Source organism: Pezoporus flaviventris, unplaced genomic scaffold (genome assembly GCF_033815535.1).
Source record: "Pezoporus flaviventris isolate CSIRO_AGI_PZ_B2104156 unplaced genomic scaffold, CSIRO_AGI_Pfla_v1 ptg000071l, whole genome shotgun sequence".
Taxonomy (NCBI): domain Eukaryota; kingdom Metazoa; phylum Chordata; class Aves; order Psittaciformes; family Psittacidae; genus Pezoporus; species Pezoporus flaviventris.
Genome location: NW_026892619.1, coordinates 2807119 through 2832501, shown reverse-complemented (window position 1 = coordinate 2832501; position 25383 = coordinate 2807119). Strand labels below are relative to the sequence as shown.

Below are 25383 nucleotides of genomic sequence, written 5' to 3'. Positions count from 1 at the left end.
TTAATCCGTACTCTGCGTGGACCTGGAAATGCAAACGAAAACCAAAATGGATAGGAGACTCCAGCCCCTTTCACGTTAGCATGCTGATATCTGCCTGAATCCCAGGGGAGGATTCTGATCATTCCATCAAGTGCAGAAGTTCAGGAACAGGAAGGCATTTCCTGTGCTCCCCATAGCCACGGGTTAATCTAGTGATTTATTTCTGACAAAGGCCATGAATGACTGATACAGTCAAAGCTCTAATCTTGCCGTTGCAGTTCAATAAGAGGCAGACACTTTACAACTGGAATGAAACTTCAATTGAGCTCAGTTCTTTATGTGAGCCTGCCCCATTATCAAGAATATAAATCTTCATCTCTGGAATTGTTTTTCTGCAGCTTAAAGGTGCTGAAGATTTCTTAAATCTGAGGATAGAAGCATTAAATGCTCTTGATCTACCCCATAGTTTAATGTGAAAAATCCTGTCATTAGGCCTAGAAGAAGTGAAAAGCAGGGATATTTGTTAGTGAGAGCTGATACCATAGTTTCCTCAGAATTACCAGCAGAGATTGTCTTTCCCATTATTCCTTTCCACACTTCCAGTCTTTCCTCACATGTTTTCACCTCGGTGATTCCAGCCACTGCTGGTTTCCTGGTTTAAAACTGGGTGAGTGGATCTGGGCAGTTCCTGGTAGGGAGAGGTGCTTGTTGCTGAATAAATCATCAATTCCCAGGCATATTTATGCTGTTACGTGCCATCAGTGGCAACCCCTTACTGTGCTTTTGTGCAGGAAAAGTGTTTAACCCAGTAGCAGCATCAGGGGTCCACATGTGGGAACTCCTGAGCTGTGCTCAGTCAGCATTTTGGCCTCTGGGTTACCAGTCCTTTGGTTTTGCAATGCATTTTTGGGGTGGGATGACACAGCTCATACAGCAACCAAGAGCAAACCTCACAGAGAGGTTCTCTAAAGAGAATTCCTCTAGATCAAGTTTAGTTTTGTTGGGAGCAATTTCTGTTCCCACCATCTGTTCCAGGATGAGTAAGGCTTCCGTATCTCATCACCAGATTGTTTGATATACCCGTTAATTTCTGCACACAATATGTATATAAAGAAGTTAGGAGAACATAGATTTAAGGTTTGGAGCTGTAGTTTAAATGCATCTGAACTGTGTATGGCTTAGTGCTTGGCTTGTATAAATTAATTTCCTGATAATGGTAGCTCATGTGACATGGTCAGTGCTTTGTGTGCTTATATTGTTCAGCTTTAGTAAATAGTCTTTAAACTGAATAACACATTAGCGAAAGCAAACGATCAGGGAGGATAACAAATAAAGAACAGCAATATTCTAACTCAGCTTTAATGTTATACAAGCATGATTCAGGAGCACCAAATCCTGCTGAGGCAAGCACTGATTTTAATGCTGCTTTGAAATGCACTGTACTGTCTTGATTCATTTAGCAGCAAATTTCAGTTGCTTGTGTCAGCTGGGTCCTAAGTAAAAGACATAGAAAGGAGCATCTCTCTCAATCTGCATTCTCTTTCTGAGAATTTGATTACACTCTTTATGGCGCCAGTGTCCATTTTGTGTGCATGAAATACTATTGAATGTGCCTGATTTTACCAATAATAAAACCTTATGTGGCAACAGCAGTAGAAAATTGAGTGGCTGAGGTTTACCCCATTGGTTTACCCTTTCATATAGTTCTGACAGCCTTCGCAGGTCATGAAACCATTCTGAATTGTGTATGGGCAGGATAGGCACCTACCCCTGAACGTGGTAATAACGCACACCATCTCCTGAGCTCCCAGGACCTGCTGCCTTTCAGGTTATGTGCAGGTCCAGGTCTGCTGTCTTGAGTCACGCCATAGCACACCCTGTGTTTCAGTTTCTGCAGCCTTTGTTAGCAGGTTTCGTGTCTCCAGTTTCCCTCTGTGAAGAAAGGAACGTGAGAAGATCCCACACATCTCTGCTTTGGGAGGTTGCTGAGGGTATGGGACATTCAGGGTGCATTTGCCACAGCAGCAAGAGAGCAAGAAAACCCAAATGCTGACACTAAACAGACTGGAAAGAGGTTTTAAATCCTCTTCTCATGCATTCACATGGCAAGCAAAAGAGAGCTGGTGAGCAGCTGTGCTTGCAGACATCAGCACCCAGCCCAAATAAATGCAGATTTTATGAGTTAAACATCAAAATAAAAAAGAAAATCCAGCATTTAAGTAGAGCATCTGATAATCCCCTGCTGTGGCAAATGCTGATTTAAATATAACAGAGTCTCTGCTGGCACAGGTTTGATGGGACCGGAGCCATTTCTTTCTCTCTGGTGCAGAGCTGGCCTAGGGAAGAGACAGTTCTGGCTTCCAGTCCCACAACAGATTCTCCTCGTAGATAAGTTTATTAATTGTGTGTTAACAGAGGCCTCGTTCAGCTTGGAGTGTTTGCAGGGAGGCAGTTGTGGTGTAGTGTAGGAGTCAGCCAAGCTCTGCTCAATCCTCGTCTGCTGGTTGTTGTTGTCGTCAGGCTGCCAGGTGGGTACCATGGGCTTGGATCTCCGGGCATGATGCTTGTATTGCTGAGACAGATATCAGAGGAAGTATTCCTGCTTCTTTCCTGCATGGTGAAAATGAGAGGAAAGGGAGGGCTGAGTTCTCCTCTCAGACAATGCATAGTTGAGTATCGGGTTTGCCAGAGCAACGTCTTCAGCCTCGCTACTGTCGATCATCTGCATCTCTTCACAAGACTACCTTGCTCACTGTGTGCAGCCTGTTGTTTGGGGAACAGTTTGAAGAAATTTGTGAAGGGAAGAATGGCTTCTGGCTATTAAAAAGACATTTTTAAAGCATTGTATTTGACAGTGACATAATACATGATGCGTTTTGTCAAGCTGCATGATCTGCCAGCCTGAGCAGCAGTAGCCTTCCTTCACACGCAAACATCTGTTACTAGAAGGAAACCTTTACTGCAGCTTTAGTGAATTCAGGGTCTGGTACAGAGCAGCTGAGGTACTACATGCCCATTCAGCCATTGTGGGATATTGGGCTAGTGCATGGCTACACACCAGGCTCCCTGAGCATAGGTAGCCCATCAGCTCATCTCCAAAACTACATCAGATGCATCTGCAGACTCCTGCCCTGGTGAGCAGCCCACCCCACATGACTCAGCTGCTATTCAAAGTGCATCCTGTTACTGAGGCGGAATGCTTCTCATACTTGGCGTGTATTAGGTTTTCCCAGTGCACAGTGCTGTGTGTTTCGTGCTGCTTTGTTGGTGGTGTGTAAGTTTAGTTTATTACTTTGTGCTATTCCTAGGAAGACACAGAAGTTTTCATGGTGCGCTCCTTCATCTCGCACCGAGCAAGTGCTACACTGGTTTTAGATGATTTTTAGAGCATAACCTCAACCTATAGCCTTGCATAAAACATCCTCTGCATTCAGCCAGGCTCTTAAGTTCTATGTCTGGCTTATAAATGGCTACAGTTCAGCCTTGAAAATGTAGCATGAAGACTGGCTGGAGCAAGTGAGGCAGAGCTTAGCCTATTTTAAAGAGCAGAACGTGCTGCCTAGTGCCTAGCAGAGTCCAGCAGTCTCTGTTCACTTCCCCATCCCTGCCTCTCAAGTTCCCTGGCATTTCCTCTTCATTCATCCCAATCCTGGAAAAAGGTTTATCAAGAGGCATTTGAGCAGTCTGTCTTGGGACCAGTAGTAATATGCTGAGCTCAGAGCTTCAGTGTGTGGCTCAGTCAATAAGTGCTATAGATGGATTTTGCTTTCTGTTCATGGAATTCCGATGGTTTTGAGGTGGTGCTTCATTTTCTACAGTACAATTTATAAGACCTCTTGTTTCTTCTCTTGGTCATCTCAAGTGAATTTCTTGACGTTCTTTCGTTGCTTCTCAGCTGTCCTTTTAGTCTTCAAGTAGTTTCTCTTTAGTCTGCGTTCTCTGGTTTATGGAAACTCTTCTTTTTTGGGAGTAATGGTGGAGGACACAAGAAACAGATCCTCCTTTTTGCTGACTTTCACAAGCTTGCTGCTCTTTGTGTGTGTGCTGAATGTTAGCATTTTCAGGCTCCCCTCCAGTCTGTTTTAATACTTTCTTCTGCATCCTTCAGCATTTCAGTAATTCTTCTCTAAAGCACATAGTCTTTGAGGTCCTTCTTCTGTTCAGCATCAAGCTGGCTTTCCTGGTGCTCCTGCGCGTGTGAAACAGTGTTTGCATGGTCCGGATTGCCTGGCTTTGTTCTTGACGCCATGCAGAGTCTGCTTACAGGCATTTTAGATGCTACAGAATCATGTAAGACTCTGTAACCCTTTCCGTGTAGGTTCACAAAGCTGTTTAAAGGAGCTAAAGACACCTGGGGCCCCAGACCAGCCAGGCTCTGTCACCAGCCACTTCTTACAAATCTCAGCTTTAAATCGATACACAAAGTGCAAAGCAGTGGGGATGCAAGCTGCGAGTTCTAAGTGGGTATTAAGCCCTCATCCTTGAGAAATACATGTTGTACTGCTATTTCCTATGTATTACAGCCCTGCCATTAACATGATAGAGTGCCGTTCATACCTATTACCTTGACTATATATAGCAACTTTGGTAAGATTTCGCATCCATAACGCTGGCAGGTTGGTAACCCTCATCATGCCTTAGTGTTTTCCTGTACTCTTGCCAAAGGGTATTTTTCTTTCTCAAGAACATACTGAGCACTGCAGTCACTGCCTCTCGGTGACACAATCATTTACTTTTGGAGTGAAGCAGTGAAGAATGCAGACAACTTGATTCTGTCATTTCATGCAGCTCTGTACCAGCTTAGGGGAAGCACTTGGAATCGATGCGACTGATAGATCCGGGTGGCTTGTGAGAGGCTCAGCAAACAGAATAAATTAGAGCATCCTTTCTAGTTCACTGATGGTAATTCCTTCTTACTGTCTGGTCCTGGGTAGTCGTGGTGTTGTGCTCTGTGACTGTTGTCAGACAGGTCTTGAACTGTAACCTGGAAAATACTCAGTCAATATTCATTTAATTAAATTTAGGATAATCTGTCCTGCATGTTCTATCTTATTAGGGCCTCAGACAGTAAAATATTAATTGTTTTTGGTACAGGAGCAAATAAATTGCTTGCTTTTGTACCTAGTAATCCTTTTAGACAGGTGGTGTGGTATAGTGGAGGCATATTACTCCTGACTCCTCCATCAGTGACAAAAGGGTTTTAAATGTCTCAAGCTGTCATAGGTTGCCCCTGTTTAAATTAGTGGACTTGATAATCAGGTTTTAAATGCGTCTTTAATTGGACAGTAAGCTTCTGTATTCTGTTCTGAAATTCACCATCAGGAGGAGCTTCTATCATCCTCTGGAGACCTGTGTTTAATGGGAACTTAGTATGGCTTAATTTTGAAGATGGGTGATAATGCTGTAGAATGGATTAGCTCAGGGGGAGCAATTCCCAACCAGAAACGCTTGATGAGTAACAGAGTTGAAGTCAGTTGTGATGCATGAGGTGCAAATCCGAGCAGAACTTGACCTTAAAATTCATCCTAAATCTCTGAATACTCTCTGAGACTAAATCTCTAGATGAGACTAACTCATAGTCGAGCCTCAGGAGCAACCTGCAGCTCTTTCCACTGCTCCTGCTGCTTTTGTTTATGGGTGGGTTGGTTTGGTACTAACAGGGCAGCTGTTGTGCTAAACTGTTCCTGACGAGTGTAAACTCGTGTGGAGTGCCCTACAGAGGTTTGTGCAATACTCTCACATATCTTTATCATTTAATACGTGCCTATAGTCAAGTTCTAAATGCGCTGTATCCAGCGCTACTCTTCCAAATGTTCAACACAGATTTTGGCATTTTAATGGACTGTTGTGGATGTTCCAGGGAATATCTGCGTGAGTTCTGATGGTTTGTTTACCACTATAGCTTTTACTGGAAATGGAAAATCATTCCTCTTCTGGGCAGTACGTATTCCATTGCAAACACATCAACAAAATGTGAAACCCACATAAAATTCAAAAGCTGCAAGGATTCCAAAAGTAGTGAGAGTCATTGCTGCCTGTTTTACATAGGCTTGTGTATTTATGGGACTTGTACACATACAGTAAATGTAATATGGCAGGATAATGGTATTGTAGTAAAATACTATGACAAAAAAGGCTGGTGAATTATAGACTTCAATGAGTCTTGTTTCTAGTTACGGAAAACAGAGTATGATCGCTAAATGCAAACAGCATGCATTTTATACGGTTAGTTATAGATCTTGGGTCTTGTGCCTGGAATATCAATATTTGCTTTACTTTTAGGGTATGTTAGTTACAAATACAATAAATGTGTTCCATTTTTCACTGAAGACATCTCACTTTCAAGATTGAGGTCTCAGATATGCGCAATCTGTTCAATTATTATTTATCTGCACAGAAGCTCTTCCGATAAACTGGTTTTACTTTGAACTGCTGCAGCCAGTATTCACGTATTTCAAATCATAAAGTTATGGGAAGCTGTAAGAAATCTGACAGTTAACTTCGACGTGATAAAATTAGGTGATGTTCCATTTGGAACAGTGAAATCAGTTCCTTTTGCTCTGTGAAGGAACTATGCCAATTCTTAACTCTCACTGTTAGTGATGAAAAGCAGGGTTTGGCATTTCAGAACCCCTCGCTCTTTCTCCATAGTTGGTTGGAGGTCTCTGTGGGCTGGAATCTTGTCTAACATTCAGATCTTCAGCTTGCTACTGCAGCATTGCTCCAAACTCTTAATGAGCACTGTTGTCATATTCCATATCTTACATATTGCCATATTACATATATTAATATGCTCTCAATGAGCCTATTGGTCATATTACAAATCCAAGTATTATGGTAGCTGCTAATGCCTCCGAACAGGCACCTTGACATAGCCCAGGCCGTGTTGTGATGGTTACCAGATCAGACATAAAGGTATTACAATGATTAATAAGGTCTTCTGAGGTACTACAGAAGACTGCTGTCTTACAGCAGGGCAGATGTAACCTTCAGGTCATTCAGGTGGCAGCCAGCTGACAGATGTAAGGTCCTGTTTGAATTGGTATGTGTGCAGTATTGCTTTTTTTGAATTAGACCTTTATAATACTGAGATTTCAGGGGTATAAAAGAGTCCTTTATTCTAGAAAAGCAACATTTTCATGACAGTTTATATATACGTACGTTATGTGGATGTTCAGAGTTGCGCAAATACCTAACGTAGGAGAGTTCTCTGTGTTGAATTGTGCAGAAGATCAGTTTTGGCATAAGGCAGTAAAGAGTTATGAAGTACAGATATCGCTTTGGACGTCACTGCACACATGAGTGGAAGAAGCATTTCCAGAGTCAAGCCGCGCTGTGTGCTTGAACAGGGGTTTTTCATAGACTTAATTGTCTAAGTGTGTCCTTGGGGAGTGAAGGTTCTGGTAACTGCAGCACCACTTGCAGGCTGATAACTAATTATTCACTGAGCTGGGGAAAGAGGGGTTTCTTGTGGCTATCTACATCATTACTGCTTTTTCCAGGTCTAGCAAAGAGGGAGAAATGGGCAGGTATTGCGGGCAACACAGGGTGTGCTGGTATGGACTGATCAGATTAAGACCATGATAGTCTAATAATATGTAGGGCTTACATATAAAACATCTGCTCAATTAAAGCCTTTTTGTTTAAGCCCGTGACTGCTCCCTGGACAGCACAAATCCAGAATCAAGATTGAGTTTATTTTCTTTTATATGCTGTTTTGTCTTTGTTCACATCTGGTATTCACTCCTTGCCCTTCATCACTGTCTTTGAGAGAAACCTCTGCTTCAGTGTTACCTTTCTGTCTTTTCTCCTACGGTATTTCATCTTCAATGCTCTGGTTATTTTTTTTACTCAGCCTAGATCGTGGATTAGGAATTACAACAGGAGTTGTGATACACACAGTACAGAGCCTGCAGTAATACTCTGTAGAGGTTCAAACAAAGGACAGGTTTCAAAGGCAGAAAAGGCTTGTGATTATCAGTGCTTGTAAAAACCACTTTAATGCTATTGCTCAATATGCTGAAATAAAAAGGCTTAGATTTCACAGTTATTCTGTGTAAATGGGGAATAAAGAGGACATTGCTCTGCACAGAACTGGTAGTCTTTTAAATACATTATGGATGTTTTACTGGGTTAGCTGTATGTATTTCCAGGGAGCAGCACGTTACAGAAATTGGAGTATCTGGTTGTACAAGGTAGGTTAATGCTTTGGGGTTTTTTCTGTTTATTCATTACAATCACATTTGGTTTTAATGCTGTTGCTAAGCTGCCTAACGCTGCGCTGGATGTGTTTTGGATGTTCTTTTTTGGTCACTGGCAACTCCGAAATGCTGTGGAGAGCCCATGTTGTTAATGCAGTTCTTTTTTTCCTAATGTTTGTCCTTGTTTCCACCACAGACAGCTAGGGAGCAAACAAACACCCCTTTGAAAAGACACTTGAATGAGCAAAGGGGGTCAGCCAGGTGTGCTGCAGGAGGTACTGAGCCTCTGCACATCATAAGGTGCTTAAAGATGTTGAGTGTCTCATTGTTCTAAAGTGTGGTGCTCACAAAGTGAGGTGGGCATTTAAAACAATGCCTTCTGAGTACTTGAGTCAAGAGGAGTTTCTGAGAGGGTTTTTGTAGGGATGCCCCGAGTATTTTCCACTGTTCAGTGTTGCTGCCCATTGTTGAAGCTCCTCAGAGAAGATCTGTCAGTCTCCTCAGCCTCATCCACAAAATGCATCTCATTATATGAGAGCAATCTCAGGGAGTCACAGATCAGGTAAGATCTGCACAAACCCCACTTATTTGGACTCCCTGTGTGTTACATCAAGAGTTGTTCTCATTCTATAATACAGCTGCCACCTAGATTGAGTGTTCACTCCCGTGCCTAAGCTGTAGTCTGTTTGACTGGAGTGGTTGTTCCTCACTGGGATGTCTGCTGGCCAGAAGAAATCCCCAGTGTACCAGTACCAACCCTGCTCTGATACATCTTTATTACTTAGTGGGAAGTGGGAAGAGAATTAACTTCCAGGTGAGCATGTTTTATGATTTCTCTTGGAAATCAAGCTCAGAAGTATGTAGCATGGTTTGAACTCTGGTACTTCACCAGGAATACCCAGAACTCTCCCAGGCCGAGCAGAGAGCTGTTCCTTTAGCTAGAAGCCCCCACAGCCTCTGCATTCCCATTTGGACCAGCACCGGAGAGAGGAGACACACTGACCCTGTGTTTGCCTTCCTGGCATGCAGTGTGAGATCTCTCTGTTGTTCTGCCACTGCACTGACTGAATGTGTTAAATCCGTCACTTCATTTTTTGACCTGATCCTTTTTAGACCTGTACCAATTATTTGAAGCAGGGGCATGGGTCAGCTCTCAGCGCCTCTCCAGGTGCCTCTTTGGCTGATTTTGTACATTTTGCAGCTATTGGAAGCATCTTAGTCCCTGCACATAGACCTTATATTTGGAAAACCCCCTTGGCTGTTGTCTCCAGATGAGTGTGTGCTGGGTTTCATGCAGGCAGCTGAAAAGGAGGGGAAACAAAACAGGTAACTTTGTAGTTCTCCTGCATGGATAATTCCTTTTTATGAAGACGTGCTTTGGAGCTTTTCTTCTTTTGATGCACAGTTTTGCAGTGGCATGTATTTTTCTGGTACTATTTTCAGAAGTGTTCTTACCGTTGAAGGCTTGAACATGAAAGGAGAAGTTATAAAACCTTATCATTATGTTTATAATTATAAATACTGAAAGTAATTGCGTGAAGGAGTCCTACAAGGATTTGGAAGCTTTGCTGGTAAGAGCAAACAGGTAATTGGAGGCTTTCTCAGTGCTGGCCTCTTGTTCTGCCAGCAGCAGCTCCGACTGCTGCGGTCACTTAACTGTGGCTTGGTGTTTCTGTTGCTGATTCCTGAAGGCTGGATCTGCAGCACGTTTCACCTTCTCCTCATGCTCGTTATTTGTACTCTTAGTTTTAAATTACCATAAGCTTTCTGGGATGAGTTTCTTATCTCTAAGAATTAGGGGTAATCGTGATCTCGCCTATCAGAAGCCCTGTTAGCAAAGCACTGTAAACATTCCCAATAATCTTATCTAAAACTGTTGGGTTTCAGTGTCAACGGCAATTAGAATTACTTTCCAAACACCCGTGCATTGCAAAACAAATGCAACCACCCCATGAGCACCATCCCTGGGGCCTTTAGCTGTTTGTGTCTCTCTAACCATCCTAATTCACCATAATGAGGAACATGTACTGTGCCACGCGTACTTTTAAACAAGTTCTGTGCATTACTAAATATACTTAGATTTGAGTTGCTTGGGGAAAAAGAAAAGCTCTGGATGAGTCTCATCTGCTCACTGGTGCTGCTGAGCTTTATAGTCAAGGGATTAGGAGCTGAGTTTCTGCTCGATCATTGATTTCTGCTTACTCTACAGTCGTTGAAGTCCTTTGTGTGCACTCCCCCACTGGAAAACTACTGTGGAAGCCATGTAATGACCTTTGGGTTTATTAATGCTGATTCATTCATAATCTTTGCACCAGGGTAAAAACCAGCATTCCAATTAATGTGAGATACTTACTCCTCCAGAAATAGCAGGGGGGATCTGATGATACCTTCAACAATCAGACAATGTACCATTAGCAATGGCACGTTTAGCAGTGTGTCTTTATAACAGTGTTCTAAAATAGCATGTCTGAGTCAAGTCCTTGCCCACCTTTAGTGTTACAAATTGAGATATACATACAGGCTGTAACCTTTCCCATTATAGTTATTCAGAAGCATGTTTGAATTGCATTTTGACTCCCCCCCTCCCATGCCAGCCTTGATTCTCCTCTGGATTTTTCAGCAATAGGAATTTTTGGCTGTGTTTTTTAAAGCACACAAAAATATTCACTTTGCTTTGAACTGGATGTAGCTCAGAGCATGAACCGTGGTATAGGGAGTGCCATGGGTGCGAATCATCCCTCCTGCCTCCCCTTGCTGTTGGAGCTTCATGGAGCAAATACGCTGGCTGCACACCACGTACAGTGCAACAATAGGAGAGAAACTGAGCATAAGCAGCAAGCAGCCCTGGGCTCTCAGGTGATCCAACAACTGAGCGCATCTCTTCCAAAGGAAGATTCCTGTGCTGTTTTCCACAGTACAACCAACAAAAGCCTGGGCTGACTGATGAGTGAGTCAGTGTGTCAGATTTATGTAATGAGATTATACCTTCAATCTAATGAAGGAAAAATATGCTTACCAGAACGGTGTGACAGCGCCGTGATTAAACGATCGGGTACCAGTATTCCCTCAGTGGATTAATTTAAACAGAGGCAGCAGGTACAGCTGACCTGCTTCTGGTGTGCTGCTAGCGATAGGCTCCGAGCAGGGAAGATTAATGAGTTCTGATTGGGTTGATAAAATAACTGTGGGATCATAAAGGTAGATATGAATGGTTTGTATCCAGCAAAGTGGCCTTTGGTTTTTATTAATCTCCCGCAATGATTTATGCTGGTGGAGGCTTCTCCTACTTCTTTGTTTGAGTCTGAGGGTAGAAAGCAAAACAGAAGTGTAACAAAGACATGCTGCCATCTTAATGCATGGCTGTAATCAAATCATCCAAACTCCAGCAGTGAAGAAAGTTTCTCCAGCTCAGACACACCTGAAGTTTTAGAAACAGGAGGCTCCTGCCAGATCTGAAAGGAACTGAAAGGGATGTGTCTTGCTCTTCTCCACTAAAAGCCATGTTTCATAAGGCTCTTAAAGACTGTGGGATATGGGACCTAAATCAATGTAGAAAGAACTGTTTCTAGCCAGAGGCCTGAGCTGATGAGTATGGGGAGAATATTCATACAAACAAACGTCAGCATCGTGATCCAGCCTCCTTCAGCCTGCTCCAGAGGCAGTGGAGAACGTGTCAGCAGCCTGACATACCTGCTGCTAATCATGGTGTGGAGGAGAATCTATTGCAAACAGTTTCTATGGAAAGAAACTCTCTGTAGAAAGGAATCAGCTTCAGACGTGATTTCTTGCTCCGGTTGGGGTGGGGGAGAGGGAAGCTTTCACCTAGAAATGTCTGAGTTTTACAAGTTCTCAGCTGGTTCTCTCCTTTTTTAATGCAAAGTCAGGGAAAATACAGCACTGCCCAGTTCTTTTGAATATAGAAGTGTTAGTTTTGTTCTTTGGGAGCCAAGAGCTCAAGTAGAGATGCCTTCTGTATTATTTGCATTGAATAAATTTAGTACCTTCATGGGCAACTACAGAAATGGCATTGGAATCAACATCAGCAACCTTAAACATATATAGGTACAGTCTTAAACAGATATAGGTATTTTTAACAGCTTCACACTAAATAGTTTTTTTGATAGTATTTATTAGGAGATGGAGGGTTCTGAGCCTCGCTAATGGTAGCCGTTGTAAGGCAGTGGGCACCTTCAGCAGGCAGGTGTCTGGAGGAGGGGAAGTGTGAGAAGAAGGAAACGAGAACAAAGAAAGGATGAGGGATGTGTGAGGCTATCATGAACAGTGGAGTGGGCTCAGAGGATTGTTGAGGATGTGTTTGCTGCTTTCTCCATCTGAAAGAGAGCATATTTAAACCTGTACGTTGTCCGTGCTATAGAAACATTTGTGCTGCCATAAGTCAGGTGTTGACCTTTCCCATCTCAAAATCCTGGAGCATTTATCTTGCATTGCGAGAGCAATTGATTCTCTCCTCAAGAGAAGCTGACATTCTGACTCTATTGTCTTTGATGTATATGTACTCTGTTTATTGACCACATGAGAAAGCCAGATGTTTAGGCTGAGAAAGTTGGGGCTGTTCAGCCTGGAGAAGAGAAGCTGCGTGGAGACCTCATAGCAGCCTTCCAGTATCTAAAGGGGGCCTATAGGGATGCTGGGGAGGGACTCTTCATTAGGGACTGTAGTGATAGGACAAGGGCTGATGGGTTCAAACTTAAACAGGGGAAGCTGAGGTTAGATATAAGGAGGAAATTCTTTCCTGTTAGGGTGGTGAGGCACTGGAATGGGTTGCCCAGGGAGGTTGTGAATGCTCCATCCCTGGCAGTGTTCAAGACCAGGCTGGACGAGGCCTTGGGTGAGATGGTTTAGTGTGAGGTGTCCCTGCCCATGGCAGGGGGGTTGGAACTGGATGATCTTGGGGTCCTTTCCAACCCTAACTATTCTATGATTCTATGTTGTATTTAAGGGGCAGTATAGTATAATCTAAAAGCAGGAGTACCAACGTCTTCTGTCTTCTGACCCACCAAATTTATCATGTGTGCCAACAAGACCTCTGTGTTGTGGTGTTCCTGTTGGGTGTTAAATCTCAGTGACTGGGCTCAAAAGCAGTTGAGGTTTTGGGGCCTAACATTCTCTTCCCACAAAAGCTATAAAATGGGCAGAGCTTTAAGGGAACCACAGCAACCTTTGCCCAAGCTTTCCTATAGTCTAACTCAGCCCTCCCTCCATCAATGTTCTCATGGGTAGCCACAAGTCCCCAGAGTGTTTGAATCCCCTGCATGGTGATGGAGGGTGTCTGTCTATAGTGTCTGTGTGGACACACACACAAAAGGGACTGACATATGTGTGTTCTTGATTTTACACATGCTAAACACAGCGAGACTCCATCACCTGCAGCAGCTCAAGCAGCAGTTGTGCTGCTGCCATGGGGAGCTGATGGGCCTTTTCAGTATTGGATACAGCAGAGAGAAATGTGGATGATTTAGGATTAGTTTTATTTTTACAGCAAAACCAGAGTTCACTAACTCCCATTGTAATCTGACTGGGCTGTGGTGTATTTAACTGATTTCACGTTGATAATGCTGGGCTTTGATAATTGCTTTCTGTAATAGGAACAAATTTATGATTATGCTAATTCATCTACTGCCAGCCAGTCTGTAGCAGCAGAGTTAATCCATACCTGCCCCTGCATTTCTTGTCTACATCATTATGTGATTAGCCTTTGGTAGAAATTGATGGGGGTATTTTAATTCTGAGCAGATTTAATTTCGGGGGGGGGGAAATCAGATGTCTTTATATAAACTTGTGGCATATTATAGCAGGTTTTGAACTAAGCCTGGTTCAAGATGGAAACATTTCAGATCTTCAGACAGCCTAATTCTTTAAAAGAAATGTATTTAATTGCGTTACAAGTAACTGTGTGACCTCTGCTGATGAGAAAGCTGGAGGAGTGAAATGCTGATGAGGTTTGAGTCTCCTCCTCAGGCCCTGCAGGGTGGCAGCTCAGAACACCGTGCCTCATTTCAGTGTGGAGACACGGTCTGCTTCTTTGCCTTTCATTTGCTTGGTTGTGTTTGTGTATTTGTGTGTGTGCTGAATTATTGCAAAGGTTGCATCCCTGCAAGTTACCACAACCTTTTGTCATCATGACTCCTTTATCAGTTTATCCTGTAAAGCCATCCATTGGTTCTCCATTTCTGACTGCTGGGGCAATGGCAGTGAAGGAGTCTGAATAAATCTGAGTTTTCTTCAAGGGAGGGGGAAGTTGGAATAGGAGATGAGCATTTGCAGTGTCATCAAGCCTCCAGATAAAAAGCAAAAGGCAATGCTGCCCTCCCTTACAAATCCTCTTTGGATCGCACATCTCTCAACGTGTTCATGTTTCTGTTCCATCTGTTTAATGCTCTCCTTTCACTGTGATCATCATTCTTTGAAATGCTTTGCTTTAATGTAAATGTTTTTCATTCACCAAGCCTGGCAGCCCCAGACTCAGCAAACAGGGGGTCAGTGTGAGCTCCCTCCTGGAAAACTGTGTACAGGAAAAACTCCCTGGAGCACGAGAGTCACGGCCATGGGTACCCGGAGCCCGCTGCCCCAGAGCTGCCCTTGTGCAATGGTAGCTCTGGTAGTACTAGACATGTTTGTCATTTCTTTGGACACGACTGTGTTTGTCATTACACTGCACATAAAGTGAGTTTAATTCTGACTGCGACCATTGAATTTCTGCCACTTGATTTATGCTTGTGCTGCTGTTCCATAATTTAAATTGCATTCCTAGTTTCTTTGCTGGAACCCTCTCTGATAATGAGTAGTACAGTTCACTGCAGAGGGAAGCTGAATAGTGAATGGATTACTTGATTGTTCCTCCTCTCACTCAGACCAAGGGGAATGTAATGCGTTCAAAGAAACACTCTTCAGGGAAGAGCTGAGTGTTACTGGGTTTAGCAGGGCTGGCTGGTGGCTGCTCCAGAGCTGTGCCTGGCCACCCGTGGTCAGTAGAGGTGAGGTGTCAGTTGTAGGGATGAATGTTGGCCAGGAGATTGCCTGGAGTGCTTCTAGCAGTGGAAATGAGGACACCTGAGTGTGTGTGAGGTTCATGCCAAAGGGTGATTGCGTGCCCTGACAATGCCAAAGGAGGTCTCCTCTGGCTCCCACACATAAGCGCGGCTGGGTCAGGTGCTGCTCCTCACTTAGAAACTGCATGGGAATGTTTGTTGTGGTGTGCACTGGGGCACACAAAGCCTCTGGTCCCAAAACTCTTGAAACTTCTGTGAAGGAGACAGTTAAAAAAGTAATCCCGGTGTAAAGTTCAGGTTTGAGGAGTGAAGCAAAGCAGCGTGGTGACAGAGCTTTGTAAGAATGCAGAAATAGCCAGGCCTGGCTCCAGTGCCGGATGTGAGCTTTGATGGTGATATTCTCTCTCTGTTACCATTTTTGGTTAACTTCAGCTTAAGGAAGAGCATACAGATCTAAAACCTTTTAACTGCTTTCTGTATGCAGTGTGTAATGTACTTCGCACTCGGGAAATGCCTCTGGTGACATGTGTAAACCAATGACTTCCTTTAATCCATAGTCGCCATGCAGGGTACCAGTGCCACAGATCTGGATTCCTTTCAGGGTAAGTTCTCAGCTGACTGGGATATAGGAAGCTGTGGGGCATGTCAGTCACACACCCAGAGTGAGGGATGCTACTGGAAGGGGAAGCTGCTGTCTGGCATGAAATGTAATTGGCTTTGCTGGTCAGCTTGTGCAGATTTGTTTGTAAACTGGGAAGTGTACAAATCGCAGACCATCTGCGCAGAGCAGAGCGCTAATGAACGCCTGGAGCTAGGAAATCCATAAGCTCATTACCACAAAGTTCCAGGTCCTTCCGCAAGTTCCTAACGAGGTTATTCGTCTGAACTGAGATGGGAAGGGGATTTGACTCCAGGGCGCAGCCACCCCTCCTTCAGGTCTGGAAAAGCTATCAAAATAACTCATATTTAGTCTTTTAACAGAACGTGTTAATTCTGTTTCTATTTTTAATGCTTCGCTTCTGTAGCAGTAGCTTACCATGCCTTAACTATTTCTTTGTAATGTTTCAAGTCAAGAAATGCCTTGGAGATAATTCCTGGGTCTCCTCAGATACATTATGCACAGCAGTTCGTGGTATTTATGTACCTTCACAACAAATCCTAATGCTCTCTGGGGTTTATGGAAATTGGGAATCTGTGACCACTCAGCCCTGTGTGATTCCATCCTTCTGTTTCTCGCTCAAAATAAGTGGAATTAATAATACTTACTACATGTCACCCACCCTATTACAAAGGTTGGGTGATCGCTGATCACTGTCCAACTGTTTGACATGGGAAGCACTGCATATCCAGAGCAGTAGTTGTAAATAGTTCTTATTTTTTCTCTGACATTTTCTTCCATATTCTTTGACTAAAAATCAGTCACTTTCTAAGTTACCAGCCCACAGCACCTTCCTCTGAGGTGCCGGGATAGGAGCCCAGTGCGGTCGTTGGCTGATTGCACATGGGCATTGGTCAGGGTTCTCTGCTCCTGCAGTCAAAGCAGATACTTCCCAATCAGATCAATGAGGTTGTTGGCTCAAGGCATCAAGCGCCTGCGTTTGGCTTTACAGGTTTCCAGACATTTCCCTGTTTTGCCTTTCCTTAGGGAAGCCAGAAGGATCCCCTAAGCAGGACAGTGATTGAATCACATCAGTAATTTTATCATCACATCTCAGATTAAACATGAAGGAGGCCGTTACCTACCCCACCAGGGAGAGTGTGATTAATTGCTCTCCTCTTTTCCTACCTTCTTCTTCCTCTCCTTTCCTTCCTTTTTGCCCAGTAGAACAGTAACGGTTCCCTTACAATCCACACCCATACAGCTCTGAACAAGCTCTTTGCCATTTTCTGTTCTTTCATTATTTGCTACTTTGCTATGACCCAGCATTTAATTTGATGTGCTTTGTTAATAAGCTCTAGGGTCTTCACGACAGGAACAGAGGAATAGTTTCTGAGTCTGTGAATGTCTGCCTGCTTGGGAATCCCATCCTAGCTTCACTTTTAATGTTATGATAAAGATCACAATGACATTTACTAATGAAATCACTGAAATACAATTTAGCAGATTTCCTGCTTCCATCTTTTCGTTTCCTACTTCCTGTTCTTCTCTGCTCCAGGTGGAATGGCTGAAGAACGAGGAGCCCATAGATTCCAACCTGGATGAGAACATTGACACCAGAGCAGATCACAACCTCATCATTCGACAGGCACGCCTCTCTGACTCGGGGAACTACACCTGCATGGCTGCCAACATCGTTGCCAAGAGAAGGAGCATGTCTGCCACGGTCGTGGTGTACGGTCAGTGCGAACGTGCTCGTTACAGAGGAACATAGATGTGTGTGCTGTTAGTGCTGGAGTACTTTGTATTTTTAGCATCCAGCTGGTTCTGAATCAAACGGCTAATTTCAGTTCTGTTGCTCAAGGCTGAGATGCCTCCTGCTCTTAGAGAGATTGGAATTACGAGGGGTTTGTTTGTGATGGATTCCCAGAACTTATGTCAATAATAGCAGTTCTTGCTCCAGATAGTACGAAGATCCAATTATAAACTAAACCACAGAGATAAGCCTCGCCTGTACCAGGAGAGCCTGGAGCACAAGCCTGGGGAGGTACATAAAGGGCTGCCTTAATTGGATCTACTGAATCTAGATATTACTCAGCAAAGGATAGAAGAGCAGAACCAGGGCTTTATTACCTTCCTCTCTCAGGAAGGCAGAGCATTCCTGAATCACCCTTTTTAAAGTCAGGAAGTCTTGTTTACGATTTGAGCAAAGCTTATTTTATGAGAATTGAAATGCCTGCCTCCCAGGCTCTGTCAGTCATTGCACTTACAGCATAGTACTCTTCCAGAACAAATGCTTGTGTTCTCTGACACCATGGCCTTGATGTGGTTGTGTACTGATGTGCAGCGATGTTCCTACTGCAGCTTGGCATTTGCCTGTAGAGTAAAAAAACAAACTTCTGCCTTTGAATGACATGATCTGATCAGATGTGTTGGTTGATGGCTCTTAGCCTCCGGCATGTTGGTGTTTTGCAGTTAATGGAGGCTGGTCATCCTGGACCGAGTGGTCCAACTGCAACGCTCGCTGCGGTCGGGGCTGGCAGAAGCGTTCCCGGACCTGCACCAACCCTGCTCCGCTCAATGGAGGTGCCTTTTGTGAAGGGATGTCTGTACAGAAAATCACCTGCACTTCTCTCTGCCCTGGTGAGATACATACAGTCTGCTAAGGACTGACCCTGGGTAACATTCGTGGGAGAGCTGTTTCAGCCTCAAATGCCAGTTGTGCTTAGACGAACCCATCGAGGTCAAAAAGGAAATGGGAAACACTTGCGTCCTTGTTTAGACTGCAGCTCAGAGCCTGATGTAGGTGTGAGCAGGTCACAAGCAGCTATGGCCTGACGTGCCAGGTTTGTCAGTGCTTTAACTTACACTGAAGATAACTAAATAACAACAGCAGCTGGTTCAGTAGGAAAATCATGTTAGTGGGGGTGGTACAGGGAAGGGGAGGTGACATTAGGAATGATAAAGGGAAATGGAGAAACCTAAACTGAGAACTTAGCTGGCAGAAGTTTGCTTTCCATATATATTAACCTTTGGAAGCTGAGCTTGGGCCATACATGGGGCATGGACCCCTGGATACTCCATTTCCTTATTTGTTCACCTGAAGCCTCCCTTGTCAGATTCTGGGTTTGGTGTTTCACACATAGAGCTAAAGAAAGTCAGTGGAACTGTGTGCATGTGTGTTGTAAGAGACTGTGTTAGTCTGTGGTCACATCATAAATTGTCTGGACTCTGACAAATCTCTCCTGGCTTTTATGAGTTTTTAAATACAACATGCGCTGAACTGGGATTTAAAAACTTCGTATGATATAAACATGTCTCTGTACATCTGACTGTTCTTTGGTTTGATTTGTGCATGAGAGAGAAAGGGAACTGTGGAAACCCTTCTCATTATCGGACAGGGTCAGAGACAGCTATAAATCAGTCAGCAGAGCAACAGATTGATCCTCTCTCCTGCCCAGGGCATTAGCCAGAAGTCTGCAGGGCCAGGTCTGCTCTGGTCTTTTTGTAGATGTCACCAACCCTGCTCTGGTAGGAAAATGCACAGCCTCGACGTCAGCCTGGCTTCAGGTAGAATTTGTGCTGAAACTTTAGAAGCCGAGGAAATGCTTCCTCCTGCCGTTTTAATTGACTCTGTTTGCAGAATGCTACACACTGGTGCTATTCTAAAAGCTCCCATGCTGCACGCTTGGGGAGGTGCATCCTAATGCTGGATTTTAACATCACATCTGACCAAACTCTATTTATTTCTCCTCGGAATGAAACTTTACTTGCTGTGACCTGAGGAGAGATAGGAAACGGGTATTCTTGGCAGGACCTTGACTACACCAGCTCCGAACACAGTGATGACACTTGTTTCTCCTTCCTCCCCATTCAGTGGATGGAAGCTGGGAGGTGTGGAGCGAGTGGTCTGTGTGCAGCCCCGAGTGCGAGCACCTGCGGGTTCGGGAATGCATCGCGCCGCCTCCCCGCAACGGGGGCAAATACTGCGAGGGCGTGAGCCAGGAGTCTGAGAACTGCACGGAAGGGCTCTGCATTCAAGGTGAGGAACGGTCGGTGCTGGCTTGGGACTGGGAGGTATGGCCTGAGATGTGTGCTGTGAGCCAGGGAGTGCAGCGTGTGCCACACACCCGTGTCAGCGCAGCGCTCGTGCCTCAAATCCGGCTGTGAAAGAGATGGTTTTCAGAGGGCTGCATGTGTGAAAGTGGACGTCCACACAGCACACACTTCACCTTGAAGTTACGAGTTTGAAAATCCAAATGAAGGCTTTGTGCAATGTGTAATTACAATCACACGCTGCAGCACATTTCAGTGTCCTGCTCGGCCTCCTACCTTGTCTTGCAAGTGAGCCAGCAAAGCCCCACAACGAATGCTCTTGGTGCAAGAGCTGTTTAAGGTCAAAGTTTATTCCAGTTGTTGCCTTTAACCCAGAAGATAAATAAAAGCAAATCTCCTCCATGGGGAGTTCAGGCGTTCAGGATCTACATCTGCATGGCCTGCAGCTTGAGCGAGAGGTGGGTTCCTCAGCAGGAAGACAGAGGGGGATGTCAGCTGGTCCAAACGGTTCAATTCATCACAGGGGGGTATGACACAGGGCTGGGGCTGGCATTTTCTGGCAGATACCAATGTAATGTTGGCTGTGGGACATGAAGCAGGCTGCCTTCTGAAAGGTGCTGCAGAGGAACATCGAGGTTGAAAGCAGAACTACTTCAGGCCGTAAGGAGGCAGTTGCCAGTTCACCTTCCTCCTCAGAAAGCAGGGTTTAGAAAAGAGGATAAAAATCAAATCCATCCCATGACAGCCCCATCAGTGATTGCACAGATAGTGCAGGAGTATTTATTTTTGCTGTTATTAAATTGGATGCCTACGAAAGAGGGCAAACTGACAACCCCAGAGACATAGTTCTCTGTTTATCCACTGAATAGATTACAACAAAGCAGAGCTTCCAAGCTCCTGCTTTGCTTCAGCTCCCTGTTAAGGACGCCAATAGCAAGCACTAGACACAAGCCCACGGCACCAAGTGGTGTGATAGGTGGTCCGTTGGAATAGTTACAACGTGACAACTAACTTAGTTTTAATAATTACCTGAATTATTAATTACTATTTTCATTGTGTGTCAAATGCTTTGTATAAAGTCAAGCTCTTTGCATCAGGGCCTGTCCCTCTGCTTTATGTTTGTACAGCCCCTGGTGCAAAGATTATTGTTAATGAACCACTAACCTGACTAATGGCACTGCAGTAAAAAAGAAAAATGCCCCAACAAGCTGAAATCAATGGAGCCAGCCCAGGATTCACCACTGCCTCTGCACAAGAATTCCAATTCTTCTTTGCTGTGGCATTTAGAATCACTTTATAGATGCAGTTTTAAGAACGTGTAACTGGTTTGCACCCCCATGTGCAAACAGAAGTCAGTGGTGCATGTCTGAAAAGAAGTGTCTGGAATAGCAAAGTCTTTCTCTTTCAGCTGCAAATCACTTTTCTACAAATGGGACTTAAAGTGCTCTTAATTGACTTAAAATGTTCTTAATATGCTGTGTGTAAAGAACTTGCTGCCTTTAAATAAATGGATCATTATGGGTAAAAAGATACAAAAAGCCTGTTTGAAAATGGGAGTAAATTTTGCACAGATGGAATCAACCTGTGTCACTGTGGCACACAAAGCTTGTAAAACGCAACTTTGATGTTGAAATGAACTATCAGAATCATTTTACAAAGGATAAGTGGCATAAGTAATAAACCCCACATTTTATGATTTAAATGGAAAGCCATTTAAAATCTAAGCCTACTCGGGGTGCATGTATTGACATCAAAGCAATGCTATTTAAAATTAACACAACTAAATTCTCAGCTTATGCTGAGTATCAGTGGGGGGGATCTGCTGCTGCTGCTGAGTTTTCCCTGCAAAGGTGAGATGGGATTTGGGGAAACCGAACTAACAACAATACTCTGCAATGAATTCAGAGACAAACAGAAAACAAGATTCTGTCTCTGCTGCAAACACCAGCAATTTTGCACCTAATAGTGGGATCAGAAACTGATCTCCAGGTATTGGGGGGGGGTGGATTTCTGCTCTGGTATAGTTTGGAGTTGAGCGTGTTGTCAGGATTATCCTTTGTGTAACAGCACTTGTCTGGAACTGAGTGAGCTCCGAGGAGTGAAAGAGGAAGCTAAAGCCCCAGTGACATGAAAGCTGCTGCTGTTGGGTAATGAGTGGAGCTGCCATCAGCTCGGGGCTGTGTGTTCTCTGTGTTCCACCAGCTCCTTTCCTCTGCTGGGGTGGGGGTACCAGGAAGTGTTCAGAGTCTCCCGTTTCTTTCATCTTGCATTGTGCTGTTCTCCCTCCTTTATGGGTCGAGCTGTATGTATCTACTTGTGTCAGAGTATTTTTAGGGCTGTAATTGCTTTCTCAGCTAACAGGAATTGATGCAATTACCCTGTTTTTTAAAAATCCTTTTCTCCTGTTCATCTTCCAGTCTGTGCCTTTTCTGCTCTGCTTTCCATCCCCTGGGGAATTGTGAAGGAAATGCAGTGCTGCGCTACAGAAAACTAATCTCCTGGAGGTTATTTATCAGGCACAACTTGTTAACTTTGTTCCTTTTGTGAGGCAAGAATAGAAATGAAACATTTCTTTGGTTAACAAGTAAGAACTTCAGTGTAAGTAAGGGCGAGAGTGTAAGATGCCAGGAAAGCACAGGGCAGATTGAACTGGCAGAAAAACCACTAATCCCTAGCATGGATTTCCAAGTTTGGAGTCAGTTGGTGAAGAGGAGATAACTTTGGGGTCTCCTCACAGGTACTTGGTCCCTGACAGGAGAGGCTGGGCAGAGCCTGGAGGTGATGCTCTTCCATCCTCAGGAACATCCTGTTCCTCGCTTTGGCATTTGATTTTCTGGATGAATCCAGGCAGTCCAGTCTGGAACTGAGGAGCAGCTGAAAGTGCTCTTCTTTCAGGGAATTTCTTCTGGGACTTGTAACAATTGAATAGATAGAAACTTAAATGCAGGAGAAAGGTAGAATTAGCTGGGGATTTGATAGGTAGGAAAGATTGCCGGGCTGGGGGGAAACTGGAGGCTGACCCAATCCAAATCCCCTTCACTCACACGATTCCTGATACCTGACTCATTTCTTGCATATTTGTTCTTTCGTTGTTGATTCCTACCAGTATTCTCCATAGTACACTCTTCCATGGTGGATTTCTCTCTGTCTTGCAGAGGTGAAAGCTTTTTCTTTGCTTAATAGAAGAGAGGGTTTCACAGAGCATTTTGATTTACTTTTATCTGTGTGCTTTAATGTTATGTTTTATAACTTCAAAACCTATTGATTTCTTTTCCCAGTGCCCCCAAAAGAAACAAACAAGTAGGCCATCAGCAGATGAAGTACAAACATGGTTTTTTACTAATGCATCATAAATCACCAGTAATTTTGTTTTCCATTTCTCAGTCAGCCATGATACTGAGTATTGCCAAGAGGCTTCTGGGCCCAGCAGTCCCACCAGGCTTTCTGGGAAATGCATTTCAGTCTCTGCTGTAGGGAGCGTGATGTCAGCAGCATCAAACTGTTTGTTCCTATTGCAGAGCTCAGTGTGACACAATTCAGTTGGTGTTTATGTCCATCATTTCCAGCAAAGATTAAAACAACCTTAAGAAGGGAAACCCCCTCCCAGCAAACTTTGGCAAAGCCAAATCCAAGAATCTCTTGGGTTAAGTATTATTAAACTGATCATGTTTTGAGATAGTAAAAATAACAGAAGGTGCCTCATAATCCATTTGCTTTACATTTGGGTGAGATGGTTTAGTGTGAGGTGTCTCTGTCCATGGCAGGGGGTTGGAACTGGATGATCTTAAGGTCCTTGCCAACCCTAACTATTCTATGACTCTATGATTCTACATCATCACCCAGCAAAACACTCAACTGAGCATCCTGGACCATGGCGTGGTTTCCACTAAGGCACAGTATTGCAGTAACGGTGGTTGTGCTGATAACCCACCCCTGAGGAAGCCAGTCCCCGATCCTTCATCCAAAACCATCAAAAGAGAAACCGGGGAACAACTCAGTCAAAGGGAATTTCCTTACAACTCAAATATAATTGCATATGCGTGGTAGCATATTCATCTCTGTGTTCTTTATATACACATATAGATGCCATTATTATATATTAAATTATAGCTGCCATCTTTAGATACATAAATGTGAATATATTGTACATGTTTATATTTTATAAATTACTTGTTTAATTGTCCATTACCTTTCCATCTGTCAAACACATAAAGAAATAATCAATTCTTAACGTTCTTTGCCACATGAGCTGCTTCAAAGCATTGAATTTCCTTACTGCTATATAATATTCCGAATCAAAGCACCCAGTAAAACTAACAAAGAGTTGAAATAACCAAGGGAGAAACAACTGCAAAGAAACAGCCTGAAAGAAAGAGATTTAGAAACAAAAGAAAGGGGGTGGGAAATGAAGGGAAAGCTGTGGACAACATAAAATATTCACATTGTGAGCAAACAAGGAGACGATGTTTCATGTCTAGAGCTACACAGAAGCGATAGTGGAAACAGATATGCTCCATGTAAATTTATTAAGTGCAACTTTCTCTCTCTCTCTCTCTCTCAGATAAAAAACCTCTTCATGAAATAAAATCCCAAAGTAAGTTATTTTTTTTTTCTCTTGTAAATACGATTTTTCTCATCTTCTCTGCCATCCTGTTTGCTCAGGAGCTGAATAAAGCTGAAGGTTGTGTGAAAGGCTTTCATAGCTACTGACAGCATCTTCTTAGCAACTTTGTGGTGGTAGTTTTAGCCTGAAAATAGTCATTTGTGTCTGAGTGGGAGCTCTTTCTGCGTTGTGCATGGCTTGATGCTGGCCTCTTGCGGGTCTGTAATTAGAAAATGAGAAATTAATACAGGGGTTTGTGCTTTCTTGGTTCCACCACTGGCTCTGAACTTGTTCAGCCCCTTTCAGCGTTTATCAGCTGGTGAAGGGACTTTATCTGCATTGCCCCATAGACAGTTCTCATTTACATGCTGCTGGGGCTTCTCTCCTGCACTTTTTGTTTCTGAGTCTTAGACTGATTTCAGTGGAATTCTAGTTCAGAGCAGCACACTTGGAGTGAACTGACTGAAGGATACGATTTCATCCAACCCACAGTCAGCCTCTGTGCACAGAACAGTGCTTTGTCCTGTCATAAACCCTGGGCAAAGTTTGCAGGATTTCTGACTGTTTAATTTCCAGAAAAAAACACCATCACTGAATTCTGGCAAATGGATTTATCAACACATTCTTGGCCTCATTCCTTTCAAGGTCTTAAATCGACAATCCACCTGTACTGAGAAGTAACACATGCAGTTGTTTGCATTGTCTGAGGTGGGTCCAGCTCCTGGAGCGTAAGAGGTGTTTGAACTGAGCTTAGGAATTGCTGTGGTTTTATCTGCACAGTTCCCATTTAATTAGAGAGTCTTGAAAGAGTATCAGTCCAATCACTTTATTTTCTGATTTATTACAGAAGTAACTTCAGTGGAATTGATTTTCTCATGTAAGAAGCCAGGAGAATTAACGGGTTTGGTTGTAGCTGTGGGGTTAGAGCCATAGAAC

The 25383-nt window shown here is 43.7% G+C and overlaps 1 protein-coding gene across 5 annotated transcripts in view; it reads left to right on the top strand.

Annotated features, from left to right (window-relative positions):
• The window catches only part of UNC5D (unc-5 netrin receptor D), a 132963-nt gene that overhangs the window by 86276 nt on the left and 21304 nt on the right, over positions 1 to 25383 (top strand). For 3 of the 5 annotated variants that reach the window (XM_061472533.1, XM_061472535.1, XM_061472532.1), the window contains exons 5-8: positions 17347 to 17527; positions 18264 to 18431; positions 19666 to 19830; positions 24406 to 24438. In XM_061472533.1, coding sequence (XP_061328517.1) covers positions 17347 to 17527; positions 18264 to 18431; positions 19666 to 19830; positions 24406 to 24438 — 547 coding nt within the window. The remainder of the gene's footprint in view (positions 1 to 17346; positions 17528 to 18263; positions 18432 to 19665; positions 19831 to 24405; positions 24439 to 25383) is intronic. The other 2 variants (XM_061472536.1, XM_061472534.1) reach the window with 1 other exon arrangement.